Source organism: Engraulis encrasicolus, chromosome 24 (genome assembly GCF_034702125.1).
Source record: "Engraulis encrasicolus isolate BLACKSEA-1 chromosome 24, IST_EnEncr_1.0, whole genome shotgun sequence".
NCBI lineage: Eukaryota > Metazoa > Chordata > Actinopteri > Clupeiformes > Engraulidae > Engraulis > Engraulis encrasicolus.
The window spans coordinates 3,144,826-3,159,825 of NC_085880.1; the positions used below are offsets into that span (position 1 = coordinate 3,144,826).

General features: G+C 48.9%; 1 protein-coding gene across 1 annotated transcript in view; it reads right to left on the bottom strand.

Moving 5' to 3' along the window:
• Positions 1–14,684: 14,684 nt before the first annotated feature.
• Positions 14,685–15,000, bottom strand: part of LOC134441639 (uncharacterized) — a 35,269-nt gene continuing 34,953 nt past the window's right edge. The window contains exon 17 of the mRNA XM_063192029.1: positions 14,685–14,916. Coding sequence (XP_063048099.1) covers positions 14,685–14,916 — 232 coding nt within the window. The remainder of the gene's footprint in view (positions 14,917–15,000) is intronic.

A 15,000-nucleotide genomic window follows, 5' to 3' on the forward strand; every position in this document is an offset into this window, starting at 1 on the left:
GAGGGGGGAGGGAGAGAGGGGGGAGAGAAAAGGGAAAAAGGGAGAGGGGGGGAGAGGGGAAAGGGGGAGGGGAGAAAGGGGGGGGGGGAGAGGAGAGAGGGAGAGGTGGGAAGGGGGGGGAGGAAAATTGGAAGGGGAGGGGGGGGGGGGGGGGGGGGGGAGGGGGGGGTGGGGGGGTTGGGGGGAAGGGGAGGGGGGGGGGAAAAAAAAAAGGGGGGGGGGGAAAAAGGAGGGAGGGAAAAATGAAGGGGAATTTCAGTCGTTGGTTTTGTTGTCGTATTTTCGTTTCTTTTCTTTTTTTTCTCGGCGCCCCTTCTCCCGTTCAATCTGCTCGCCTGGCGGGGGCCTCTCCCTACGGCCTCTCGCTCAGCACTCATCATCTGCATCATTTCACATCTTCAATCCTCCACTCGCTCATCTCTCTCTCCCTCTCTCTCCTCCATCTCCTGTTCTCGCTGTCGTTCTCTTCATCACTCTCTCTCTCTCTCTCTCTCTCTCTCTCTCTTTCACTCTCTCTGTCTTTCACGTGCTATCTCTATCCATCTATCTCTCTGACTCCCTCTCATTGCTCTCTCCATCTCTCTCTCTTGCTCGCTCACTCATCTCTTCCTCTCTCCATCTCTCTCTCTCTCTCTTGCTCGCTCACTCATCTCTCTCTCTCTCCCCCTCTACCCCCTCTCTTTTTCTTCCCTACCTCTCTTGTCCACTCTCTCTTCACCTCTCTCTCTGCCTCCCACCAATCCCTCTCCATCTCACTCTATCAATCCTCCTTCCCTCTCCTCCCTTTCTCTCCAGCTCTCTCCATCTTACTGGCGCACTCTCTACCCGCCCCCATGCACTCACTCTCTCCATCTTTCTTCCCTTCTCCTCCCTCTCTTACTCTCCACCTCTCTCTCTCTCTCTCTCTCTCTCTCTCTCTCTCTCTCTCTCTCTCTCTCTCTCCATACCCATCTCTCTCTGGTCCCCCTTGCCTGTCATGGTGTAGCACTGTCATCCCCACCCCTGTCATCCAGCTTGGTGAGTGTGTGTGTGTGTGTGTGTGTGTGGTGGGGGGGGATAAGCTAGCCGAGGATGGGAGTGCTGAGACGAGTCGAGAGGGGACACGATAAAAGGACTTGAGCCCTCATGGGTTAGTGGCTCCTGGGTCTCTCCTCTCTCCCTCTCTCCCTCTCCTTCTCGCTTTCCAAGCCTGCTCTTGCCTATTTGTTGTCTGGCTCAATCTGTCTGTCACTTTCACATGTACACACAAATACATACACGCACACTGGCACACATGCACACACACACACACATGCATGCACGCACGAACACAGACACACACACACACACACACACACACACACACACACACACACACACAGACACACACACACACACTCTCTCTCTCTCTCTTTCTTTCTCTCTCACATACACACACATACACACACACACACAACACACACACACACAGGCACGCGCGCAAACGCACTCTCAGTTACAAAATGACACAGACCTTCCCGTCCCAACCCCCATTACATACTGTACTGTATACTGTACCATCCTCCTCATACGGTACTTGTGCAAAACACCTAGCTAACCTCACCCCATTAGTCCCCTGCATGTAATGTTTCGTCTAATGCATGCTGTATGTAAATATTTGAAAAGGTCATGATATGCTGCAACAGCATACATCACACTGGCCTGGGGTGCTGACGGGGGGGGGGTATGGTTGACAAAGGGGTCTGTTGTTCCGGTCCCAGGGAGAGAGGGCGGCCAGAATTGGGTCCCCATTACATTGTATCTATCGGGCTGGGGGGCCCTTTCAAATGACTTTGTCCTGGGCCCGGCCAGAGCTGTCTGCAGTGCGGCCCTAACACTGGCTCCCTCCTGAACATTAGCCTGCATGGCTATACTAGACTTGAATGTGCCAAGCAGTGGAGCTGGAGGGGGGGGGGGTGCTGGAGGCAAAGGGGTGGGTTGTCCCAGGTCCAGGGACAGAGGGGGTGGGGGGAACAGAATTGGTCCCTCATTGAACTGTACATAATGGGGATGGGGCCCTTTCACGCGACTGTTGTCACAGACCGGGCCAAAAGCTGTGAGCGGCCCTGTTGCCACATACGGTACCATGGGCACAGACTCCAATTAATCCTCTCCCCCTCTGGCTGTCCTCTCGGTCCCTGGACAGGCCACCGTGTCCCTCAGAGGGCAGAGCTGTGCAGGCCAGGGGGACAATGCTCCTCCTCCTCTTCCTCCTCCTCCTCCTCCACATCCTCCTGGTCCTGACAGCGAGGTGCTAAGCGATTTTGCGTGTGTGTAAAAGTCCCAGCCTTCACACTACATTAGCAGCCAAGGGTAGAGACCAGAGAGAGATGGGGAGAGAGAGCGAAAGAGAGAGAGAGAGAGAGAGAGAGAGAGAGAGAGAGAGAGAGAGAGAGAGAGAGAGAGAGAGAGAGAGAGAGAGAGAAGAGAGAGAGGAGAGAGAGAGAGAGAGAGAGAGAGAGAGAGAGAGAGAGAGAGAGAGAGAGAGGGGCCGCATGGCATGTCTGTCCCAAGTGCTAATGCTCCAAAGCTGTCCAGCTCACCGAATGCTAACACTAACGTGTAGCTACAGCACAGACAGCCCCCACGCCCACACCCTCGCCAACGCCAGTCAATAGTCCACGGTTGTCGCTCCGAGGCCCATCCACTTGCCTGGCTTTAACACAGAGGCATTCATATTCCGAATATTGGCATATTGTTCCATAATATATCTGTGCCGTCGATGTCTCGCGGCAGGGCGGGTATAGGCTAGTCTCGCTCGCCCTTGATGAATAGTTTTCCCCCAGTTATACCCCTTTAGCTTAATTGAATCCTGATTGATTTATAACCTCATTTAGCGCTCATGCATCAGCTGGGGGAATTTATGTGACCGCCGGCGAGGCTGGTTCAGATAAACAGTGAACCACTTTTGGAGCTCCCGAGTTGTAAACGGTATGCACTCCCACCTTGTTTAGGGGGGCGCCAGGTCCAACTTCGAGCTTCCGTTCCGACGTTGCTGCTACGAGCCAATTCATTTTACTTAGTGCTGGTCCATATTATGATTAACAATGCCTGTAGCTGAGATGGGTCACAGCACAGAATCCCCAAGCCACCAATGAATTGGGAGTCTTGTTGTGCTTCTGAAATGTAACTGGTGAATGACTGCCATCTAGCTGTGAAGGTGAGAAAGTGCATACCCAGGGTGGATGGCACCGAGGTCCCCTTCTTCAGTGTGCTGGACAGATGCCTCCCAAAGGATGAGATTGAAGAGCCAAAATATCCATGGAGATACCAAATGAGGATTTAACAATACTTGCTGAAGATTTGTTTTTGTCTCTATGTGTCTCTTGAGGCAGTGATAGGCAAATGGCGTTGATGTTAAAGCTAGAGTAAATAAGCTACTGTATGCTGGCCATTGACAACTTTTTTCCTTGATATTTAAACCATATCGTTCATTATGACGATATAATACAAGAATTGGTGCCTTGGAATTTCCCCTTGGTGATAAATAAAGACGATCTATCTATCTTATCTACTAAGTAGGCCTACTACAGTGTTTGACCTACCTGAGGCAAGTTTGCAACAAAGGGGAGAAGGAGTGATCCAGCCTCATACTCTTGGACTACTCTGGTTGGGACTCTGTCCTCTGAATGGGACCAGGCTCATTGAAATGACAGTCAGAGCGCATCCAAAAGCCTACTGTATGTTAGCATAGCACACCTTCATAGCTGTGCATTCAATGAGTTCATCTTCATCCTTCATGGAATTAAAGCAAATAAAATCAAAATGTGATAGAATCATCCTGCTATCATGTTGATATAATTGTTATAGTTATATGTGCAATGCCACAGATCCCATGCATGTAATAGGGTGCCATCAGAGATTCCGCCTTGTGGAGAAACCTCTTCACCACTCCCTACACCTCCGTCCATGACTAAAGTGCCCTTGAGCACAGTAGAAGTAGTAGTAGTAGTAGTAGTAGTAGTAGTAGTAGTAGCTTTATTATCCCCCATGGGGGAAATTTCTTCTAGTGAGAGGAGCATAAGACATGCAAACAAACACAATACAGTCAGATTCCCAAGCACATTTAACCAAAGCAACACATTCCCACATAATATGTCTTGTCTAACCTAACCCCACATTGCTCCAGAGACTGTAGTCAATAACCTGAAATATCTGTGAGTCACTTTGGATTTAAAAAAAGCGACAATTAAGTGTAATGTAATAATAATGTAATAATAGTTGGTGTGGAAGCATATTTTATACACTTCACAGATCATGCCAGCAGGGGGAGCCAAAAGCTGCTGTTTGCACAAGCCCCTGAAACTTTGGAATGTTTTCTTTGTAAAAACAGCCACACTCCTTTGTCCAAATATATCCCATGCTAACATGAAACGTCTGTTTAAAATGAAGTTCAAAACTTCACATAGCATCATTTTACACCACTTATCTCATCTTGCATTTGCTAAAATAATACAGATACAGATAATGCCGTATACGTAAGTCCTGAGGCATACTATCCATGGCGCAGTTAATCAGAGGGCATAATGTCTACTGTAACATCATTAGTTGTGAGGACAGACGTAGAGTTAAGGTGCTAAAGGTGAAGGTGAGGGGAGCTATTTTCTTGTAAATACAGAGGACCTCCTTGTCCTGGGAGAATCCGGTTGCTCCACTATTGGGAAACCAGATGCAAAACGGTTCAACCAGAGATTATCTGGGTATAGCTGCAGACATTGTACATCAGAGAAACAAAGAGCATTAGCTTGCATGATCAATACTAACTTGATCTCGAGAAAATCTATACAAACGCACGCAAGATTGGTAAGCTACATAGCTGTGAGAAGCACCCACCACACAAGTCTGTCTTGCTCTGTAGGCAAACATTAGTGACCCAGGCTAAGGTTGCTGAGAAGTGCAGAACACACCGCGGGCTACATGGTGTTGGCATTCACGGTCTCTCTCTCTCTCTCTCTCTCTCTCTCTCTCTCTCTCTCTCTCTCTCTCTCTCTCTCTCTCTCTCTCTCTCTCTCTCTCTCTCTCTCTCTCGCGCTGAATAGTGTTTCCTCTCATCAAGCCAGGCAGTGGAGCAGCAGTGAAGAAGCTGACAAGAAGATGGCAGTGCTTCCTTTCCCCCTCAGACACAGCCACAGTCTTGATCCCCGGGCCCCTCTTGCGGGTATGTGAGGAAGCCAGCGAGGATGTCAAGGGGTCGGGCGCTAATCAGGCCGGGGTCAGGACGTAAATATCCTGGGGGACTTTCTCAAGTGTCTGCCGCTCGGTCTTAGTGTGAGATTTACCAGTTTGAAGAGGCAAAGCTCCCTCTTTAAATGCATGGGAAATGAAATCGGAAGCCTTGAGTATACCCCCCCGCCATCCCTCCTCTCTTACCCCCCCCCCCCCATCTCCACCACCTTCTACAACCATCACCACCTTCTCTACATCACCCACCAACCCCTCTTGCCGTCATATCACCCCTCCACCTCCTTACCCCCTTATACCCCAACCATCACCACCTCCACCACCACCAACGCACCCCGCACCACCACCACCTCTGCCATTCCCTCACCCTGTTCCCTCTCTCCTAGTGATCCCCACCATCAACCATCAACCATCAATCGATACACCCCCTCACCTCTTCCCTTTTCCCCCAGTTAGCGATCCACACCATCACCCCCCTCCTCCACCCATCTCCCTATTCCCTCACCCCCCCCCCCCCTTCCATACCAAGGCTTCCAGAGGAACACGACACAGGGGATTAATGATGGCCAAAAGGCCTCGGGGCTGGTAGACAGAGGGGGTCACTCCGCACATGACCACAGCTGTGTTATGACCCCTCTTGGCCCAAGTGCTTGCCCCCTTGTGATCTACACCGACGAGACCTCCACGGACGGCTGGCCTTGCCTGTGAGAGAGCAGGGGAACCAAGGACTCAAGACTCAAGGCAGACGGAGTGGACAGACACGCTGGAGGGCGTTTGTCAAGGAGACCTGACAGATTTCGGGCTCGACTTGTTTCAGCTCTTCCAGCAGCTCAGTAACATTGAGGTACACCACAGGGGGTGTCCGTCACAGCCCAAAACCTCATTTTATTCTTTTGCGGGAGGTAAAAGAGCTGTCATTACTGGCTTTGGTGCAGCCCATAAGACTTGTGGTTCTTACGCTGCTAAACAAGGTTGCTGAAAGACTGAAAGAGGCAGAATTCAACACACACACAGGGCCCTCTCTCTTCTCTGTGAATAGTTTTGGAGTAGAGTAATGGTTACCAGTATAAATAATTATGAAGCACGGCCTGGCAAGGATGCCGATTTGAGGCTTAATGAAAAGTTACAGTTCAGTGTCTTGTGGTAATCTCTCCTAGCGCGCCAACATTCATTCACCATTTTTTTTTTTGAGAAGGGAATCTCCCTTTTTGGTTGCATCTGCTTGTTAGAAAACATGTTGGATCCGGTTGCAATGAGCAGTTAAGTGTTCAGGGCTTTTTTCCCCCACCATTTTGGCACCAAATAATTTTATCGGCGCTCATACCATTCTTTCCTCCTCCAGTATGTCCGTCCGTCCGCCCTCACTCGCCACCGCTTCCCAAGCAGAACCCAAACTTCCTGGAGGCATCCATCCCTCCATCTCTCCATCCCTTCATCAGCCCGCTCCACCACGCGGCACGCCAGCCTGCCTGTCCTCCAGTCGGATCCCACGGCATCGGTGAGGAGTTCCTCAACCGCACACACCAAACAGCAACTGCAGAACAGAACACGAGACCAGACTGCAGCCACTCAGTCGGCCCCTGGCCCTGTGCCACATATTTACAGAGTCTAACAGTGATGCCTGGGTAAGAGAGAGAGAGAGAGAGAGAGAGAGAGAGAGAGAGAGAGAGAGAGAGAGAGAGAGAGAAAGAGAGAGAGAGAGAGAGAGAGAGAGATGGGGTGTGGGGGGGGGGCGGAGTGCAACGAGTGAAGGCCAAGGAAAAATGGACAGGGAATGATGAGAAGGGAATGAGAGAAAGAATGAGAGTTGGTGGAAAGAGGAGACAGTGAGAGAAAGCGAGAGAGACAAACAGACATGGAGGAAAGAGAGAAAGAGAAGGACTGAGTGGGAAAAAAGAGGGAAAGAGAGTAGACAAAGTGAGAGAATAGCGCATGCATGCCAGTGAGAGGAGACAACCCGAGCAAGGCCAATCAAGCCTGACCCTGCCAGCAAGCACAAGCGCAAGCGTTTGCACAGAAAAACTCCCGTCTCATCTCATAACGGAAATCTTTGGCTCCAGCCCGCGAGTGAGGGGGATACTCCCTGTCTCACAAGCTCCTTAAGAGCAAATCATTCACTTGTTGCAGACTTGTTGGCCTCTGTCTTTCCACTGCACAGAAAATGCCAGGGGCTGGCTGAGGCAAGGCGAGACTTCCATGGGCGATCTGCAGACAGGAGAGGCTCCTCAGTTGGGTCAGGGCTTTGGTGGTATGGTACCCTTGTGGTAGGGGTTACCAGGGCCGCTGACAGCTTTTGCTGGGCCCAGGACAGAGTCATTTGAAAGGGCCCCCAACCCAATATATACAATGTAATGGAGACCCAATTCTGGGCCTCCTCCTATCTCCCTGGGCGTGGGGCAACATACCCATTTGCTCCCCCCCTGTCGGCAGGCCTGGGGGTTACCATGGGAGGATCGGGGGATAAAGTTGAGTTGGTTAAAAAAAGGTAGACCCTTTGGTGGCTGGCCGGCCGTGGGATCAGGTCTATTTCTTTCATAACAGCCAAACGCCAGGCTTGTTTGTTTAATATATTTTCTGAGGACAAGCTAGGAGCCTCTGTTTTTTTTTTTGTCTTCCTCTTCTTTTCTCTCTCGTGTGGGGTTTTCAGACCTGTGCAAACTTTTATTGGCCTGCGCGGGATTTGGTGCAGGAAACCAGAGTTAATGCCTCTCTCCCTACTTCAAACGGATGCCAGGAGCTTTTAAATGTCAGGGGGAGGCAGGCCGAGCACGGAGATGCACCTGGAAGTGCTACAGTCTGTCTGTGCATGGGCCCTCTCTCTCCCGTCTCTCCCTCGCTCCTTCTCTCTCTCTCTCTCTCTCTCTCTCTCTCTCTCTCTCTCTCTCTCTCTCTCTCTCTCTCTCTCTTATCTGAGAGGCTGAAGGTGGTGGGATTCAAAGCACTAAAGCAGACCAGATGCCACCAGACATGCCGCCTTGCCTTGGCTGCCTTCGTGAGCATCCAGGAAAAAAATGCCCTCCATGCACCCTCCCTCCCCATCGCCTCTGCTTTCCTCTCCTCCTCGTCCTCCACAAAACCCCCGTTTTTTCCCCTTTTCTTACCATCTTCCCTCAGTTCAATATGTCAGGCTTAGCCCATCACTAACACATTCTGTCTTGATCATTGCCAGACGTCACGATTCACATTCTGTGCTCTTGTTTTGTGGGAGGTGTTAATCAACAATTACTCTCTGAGGTTTTGTAGGAGGGCTGAGAGTGCAGAATGCAGCAGTCCACGTTAATGCTTACTACCGTTCTCCCAGCCAGGCCCGCTGACAGCGTTGGCCGGGCCCAATGCAAAGCAATCTGAAAGGCCCCCCTCACTCAATACATGCAATGTAATGGGGACCCACTTCTGGGGACCCTCCTTTCCCTGGGCCCAGGGACAACTGACCTCGTTGCCTCTGCCCCTTCGCTGTCAACATCCCTGCTCCCAGCATCAGCTGCTGGGCCAAGAGGCAACATCTCTGACCATGAGCACGCTTCAAATATGCTTGCGATGCCATTTATCACAACTTGTCTGATTAGGGGAGAGCTGGGGAGTGAACGCAACAGTAGTGCGGTCTCTGGAGCACTTGGAACTCTCTCCCCCTTGTATTTTTTCCCCCCAGAATATCAGATCGCTATTGCTGCTGCTGCTGCTGCTGCCGCCTCTGCGTTGGGATTTAGTGAGCGGAGATCTCCATCAGTGTTGCCAGATGTGTCTGATCAAATCCCGCCCAAAAGATTATCAAAAACCGCCAAAATTTGCTAAATTCCGCCCAAATTCAACAAATTACATTGACTTCTATGGGTCGAAAACGGCTGAAAAAAACCCCGCCAAATGGCCAATTTTTCCCTTTTTTACCCGCAGGCACTCATCCCAAGTAGCCCAATTGGGCACCCGCCCAATCTGGCAACACTGATCTCCATGCCGTTGCTCCATGCTCACAGCAGGGGCCCCTTGGGTTTGGACGCTGGTTTATAACCTGGGGTTTAGAGAGGCAGGGTGAGATGAAGTCCATATGAGTGGAGAGAGCAAAGGGATCCCATGGTAAAGCCCCACAGATCACCGGAACGATAAGCCGCGGCTAGGAAGCGAGAGCTATCGGCCAGGAGGCCAGGAGATAAACCTCAGGAACTTGTTTTGGGGGTTATCACCACCGTTAAAGGAAACCGGACAAACGTTTTTATGCCATAGAGCACACCAGGCCTTTTTCTGCTATTCTATAAAGAGGGGGGAAAACATTGTCGGTGCCACCATTGTTACACAGTTTTAAGACTTCAGTGTTGGGAAATCACAAGTTATTCAAAGCTTCGCAGTGTAGCGAGGAAGACGGTTGCGGAGAAGCTAAATGTTGTATGTTTGAACAGTTGCTTGGGGCGCAAGAGCGTGAAGTCGGTGCCACGATCAGGGACGCTGACAGCTTTTGCTAGGCCCAGGACAAAGTCATCTGAAAGGGCCCCCTATCCAATAAATACAATGTAATGGAAACAGTTTTTAAGGCCCCGTCTCATACCCGTGCCCGGGACAAGTGACCCCTTTGTCCCCCCCTGTTGGCTCCCTTGGCCAGTAATGTGCGTGTGTGTGTGTGTGTTGAGTCTGACTGTCATGGACAATTTCAAAGGCGGCCGTAACAAATGATAGACACACCCCGGCTTCATCAAACTGTCCGGCCTCCGCGGTACCACCACAAAAGAATACGGGTGAGCAACACCCCCTTCCTCTGGAAAAGACCCTCACAAAAATAGGCATATTTTAATGACCCAACTCCTTTTATTGCGCCTGCAGACCACATAGAAGACAAACATGGAGGTTTTTTGGCAAACCCGGGGCCCTTGTTCCCCCATAGAAACACACTATACATCTGTATTACGGCAACTGACTGCCCCATAAACTTCCCTGGCCAAGTCTGTTTGTCTGGCTAAGGGTGGGGGAGAGAATGGGAATAAAAGAGATTGGTCGGCCAAAGTGGTTGTTTCTTTACATTATGGTTAATATTATATATACGTATAAGGTCTCATCAGTCCCATGACTCAACACTACCCCTCATTAACAGCGAGCAACAGAGCCAAGCAAAAGACATATACTTATACACACTTTGGTGGATAATACCCACAATAATTTTAGGACGGTATATAAACCATCTGTATCATCACTTCTAAACATAATGAGCTAAATTACAGCTCTTGCTACATCATTTTCACACGCACATGGAATCTTGAATGCAACGCTGTTAAATGCAGTCTTCACCATCGCTTAATGTCTGTTGTCCCGTGCAATCGTTTTTTATTTTGCCCAAGGAAAAGCCATAAAGATGCTAGAGTCAACACTGAGCTGCAATGCTGTTGACATGGCCACAGTGGAACGTTTGACCACTATCAATTAACCGTACCTCTCCCTTTCCCCGTTATGCCCATTCTTCTCATTCTCTGACAATTGCTGAGCCACATTGTGTTGTTTTCCCTTCCAAGTCTCTCTCTCTGTTTTTTTTCTCCCGCAGAAAAAAAGACGGACGAGAGAAATAGAGTGAGAGAGATGAGGATTATTTTTTTTATGAGACATGTCATGACTGGAGAGGGTGGGGTTAGGGTGTGGGTAAATGAGAATCCTGGGATGCCTTTCTTCTCTGGCCAGAACCACTGTTTATGAGAGCTCGAAGTGAGTCGAGTTGTTTCCTCTCAAGACCCTTATGATTACACATCCTCTTGTCTCTCTCCTCTTGTTGTTCTGGCAGGGTCCTCCTGGGCCTGGCAGGAAACCCTAATATTGATAGCCCGATATCAGCTCTCTATCATACTACCCTCCATACTTCCCTTGCATACTCAATACAGTGTTTAGGCTACTCTAAACTCCATTCATACTCCATTATTATCTTATGATACATCCGATTTCCCCTTGCCTGTTGTTGTTTGTGCAAGTTCCTGAGGATGGAAGGGAGGCCCATATGAATACCTTAACCACCATTCCTGAGGAGGGTCATGCATATGACTCAAACTGATTAGCGTTTTCTTCTACTTCTCCTTCTTTTCTTTCTGTATCTCTGCGTACCCCATGTAACAAATAAAGGGTTTTTAAATAACTAAAATACCTTGGATCGAAGGCGAATGCTTTGGACATCTTTTTTTCCCCAATTGAGCGACAGCGTATCAGCATCGCCTCCGTGTCATACTATCCTCCATACTTTTCCCCTGCACATGGACGATTCCAGTGTTTCGAAGAACACCTGAGACACACCTGCCTGGAGTTCAGTCTGAGCTTTCACCGTTTTTGGGATTACGAGACAGTCTGAGTACAGATCAAAAGACTCCCCTCTCTCTCTTCTTTCTCTCTGAACACTGTAACCTTTTCAATGGGTTTGCTGCCAGTGGCTACCCCTGTTGCTCCTTCCATGTCAACACATCACGTCTCGCCGCCACTGACAGCTGAAATGATTCCCATGTCATTTTGACAGTGGCTGGAAACAGTTACTGTAGATGGGAAAGAATGGTTGAAATTGCAGTGTAATTGAGTTTCTGTTTGCGTTTTTCTTCTTGCTTTTGTTCGTGCTTCCTTTTTGTGTTTTTTTTATATACAGTATTTGTTCAGACAAAAGACAAAAATACCAACATGTCAAAACAAAAACATCCAACACACGCGTGAGACACATATGCACGCGCACACAATTCATTGACAAGAACATACATGCAAGTGCACCAGCATACATATTGATGCACACACAAAACCCACATGCACGTACACACACACACACACACACACACACACACACACACACACTCTCTCTCTCTCTCTCTCTCTCTCTCTCTCTCTCTCTCTCTTTCTCTCTCTCTCTCGCTCTCTCTTTCTCTCTCTCATTCTCTCTCTCTCTCTCTCTCTCTCTCTCGCATTTAACACACAATCTCACACTTTGGGCACAGTTTAGCATTCTTCAGCTGTTGTTAGGGTTAATATGAATGGGAAAGGAGAGGGCCCCACAAAGATATTAAGGTGGGGCTGTATGTGTGTGTGTGTGATTTTTTTCCGAGGGGAAGTCAGGCCTTCCCATGGTGGCTCCCTCCCACATGATCACCTAATTCCTCAGCAGACGGAAGGTCAGAAGTCAGGTCACGCCAAGCCACCTTCCCCCCTCCTGCCCCCCGTCCCCTCTCACACGCCAAGTCATCCAACCCCCCTACACACACACACACACACACACACACACACACACACACACACACACACACACACACACACACACACACACACACACACACACACACCATCACCACCACACCCTCCACCAGCGTGCCACACAGCGCTCATGATCCTATATGTGTCTCTTAGCTGCTGTGGGACCTCTCTGAGGAGCTTATAGGGTGATCCCTTAAAGTTCGAGCCACAAGACCAGATGCTGAATTCCTCTGGAGAAGGGTATTGATCAATAGTGGTGGTTCCATGGATGACACATGGGCAGCATACCTTACACCCCCCCCCCCCCCCATCCCCTCCTCCACCCATCCCCTCCCCACTGGGCCACTAAGCTGAGTCATGCTTGTATGCCCTGTTTTCTATGGCTGATGGGAGCGGTATACGTGTGGCACATTCCCTGAGGTGTATAAAGTAGAAGAGGAAGGTGGAAGTAGGTAGCCTGGCTCTCACGCAGACCCTTCGTGCATCTTCGTTAAACTTTGTGAGTGGTAACAACCATCGTGAGAACCAGGTTAAGAAGTAGGCCTACTCCTACCGATTTAATAACAACACTAGTGGTATACAAGCTTACATAGTTACATAGCTACAGAGTTAATAGACTAGCTATTCAGCTGTACCTAATGCACTGGGATAGGTACACTGTAAGAGTTTTTTTGAATGTATTTTTTAGGGCTTTTATGTCTTTATTTGATCGGACAGTGTGAGGTGGTGACAGAGTCGCATCTTGCCACCAGGCAAGGCGGGCAGCCGCTTGGGGCCCCCAAGCCCATAGATAGTGAATGACAGCCCACACTTCTCGATTTTGGTTCAAATGTTCATTCTTTTGCATTTTCGCTTGGGGCCCCACCTGGCCATAGAATCGCCTCTGGGTGGTGACAGGATGCGAGTGGGAGAGATGGTGGAAGATCTGGAAGTGGCGTCGGGTCATAATCGAACCCGGGTCCGCGGCGTCACAGTCAGTGCCCTCACTGTTTGAGCCACGGCCGGGGCCTGTAAGAGTATTTCTATTTTCGTGTTATACACTTCTGGATAATCCTGCACGAGTGGAAAATGAAAGGGTCACACTTTCTTTTCGATTTGGTCGCTCCGAAGAACATGACAGATGACTTGTTGAAATTCCTTTTCAAGTTTGTTTATTCACTGATTTAACACCTTAATCATCAGACACAACAACGCAGACCCGAATTTATCAAGCCAGAGTGTCAACAGATGGCACATAAACACACACGCTCAGCACCTGTTGGCAATATACGACTATCTGTAGCAGCTGAGTAGTTCAAATGAAGTACAGTGTATGGATCATGGACAATTAGCTACCCAAACTCAAATTTATTTGCATGAATTCACCTGAATAATTGTGTACCTTTGCAAATTACAAATGACCAATGTGTGGAAAATATGAAACATGTAAAATGATTAATCAGTCTGTGAAAGACAACGACCCTAAAATAATAATAAAATACTTTTTTTTTCCCCTGCTCTGGTTAGGATAACCTGTTTGAAGTGAAGGCTATTTAGCATATCATACATCTATGTAGGCCTACTTGAGTGTGACCAGGCTCAGTCTTGTGAGTCATCATTTCAGTGTATTGAAAGTGTCTGCATTATCAGTTTCTGAATTATATCCGCCTGCATGGCCCAAATACCACAAATGTTAACAAAGAGAAAACTTTGACATTGATTTACTGAGCTAGCTGATCGTGAAGGGCAGGGAAGCCCAAAGTCTCAACTTTCAGCCTTTCCCATGAAAAATGACTTTTATGGGACAATTTTGTGTGATCCACCCAGTCATTGAAAATGTGGATAGTGCATTAGTATCTACCAAGGCATGAAGTCATAACCATTCAATGACATCGTAAAATATATCAAATTATATTCTGCGATACAGTCATTATATCGAAGAAAACAACTACAAAAATACATGTGGACAGATATGGTAGCTAGCACCGGGGTGCCAAATTCACTGTTTCAAAAACAACAGGCCAAGTAAAAGTCAAAAAGGATACAAAACGTTCCATAAAAATTAGTCAAACAAACCTACATGAATAGGGCTGAGAGGGCAGGCAGAAAGTAAGCACAACACAAGTATTGAAAGAGTATGTAGTATAAATGATTGAAAAAGAAGGGCAAGAGGAGAAATGAGTCACATAAAATGGAGTGTCCATTACGGAAGAGAACGAGGAAAGAGTGGACGTGGGAAAAAGAAGAGAAAGTGGTATCCATTATGAAAACGGAACAAGGAGAGGAAAGGAATGACCATTGTCTTAGTCCATCAGTCATCACCTGGTGGTTGCAGTACATACTACTCCTGAGCTCCAGGGTGCGCTGTTGTGATGGCCCAGCTGCTGTTGCTGCTGTTCGGGGCAGGCGGCCACAGGCGGCTGCTGCTGCTGGGGAAGTGGAGGAGGTCTGCGGAGGACAATAATGTGGGCAGTGGGCTGCTGCTGAAGCAGGGCCTGGAGCTCGTCCTCACCGCTGCCCAGCACACTTACCCCGTTAACCTCCACCAGCCTGTGGACCAGAGGGAAGAGGAGAGAGAGAGAGAGAGAGAGAGAGAGAGAGAGAGAGAGAGAGAGAGAGAGAGAGAGAGAGAGA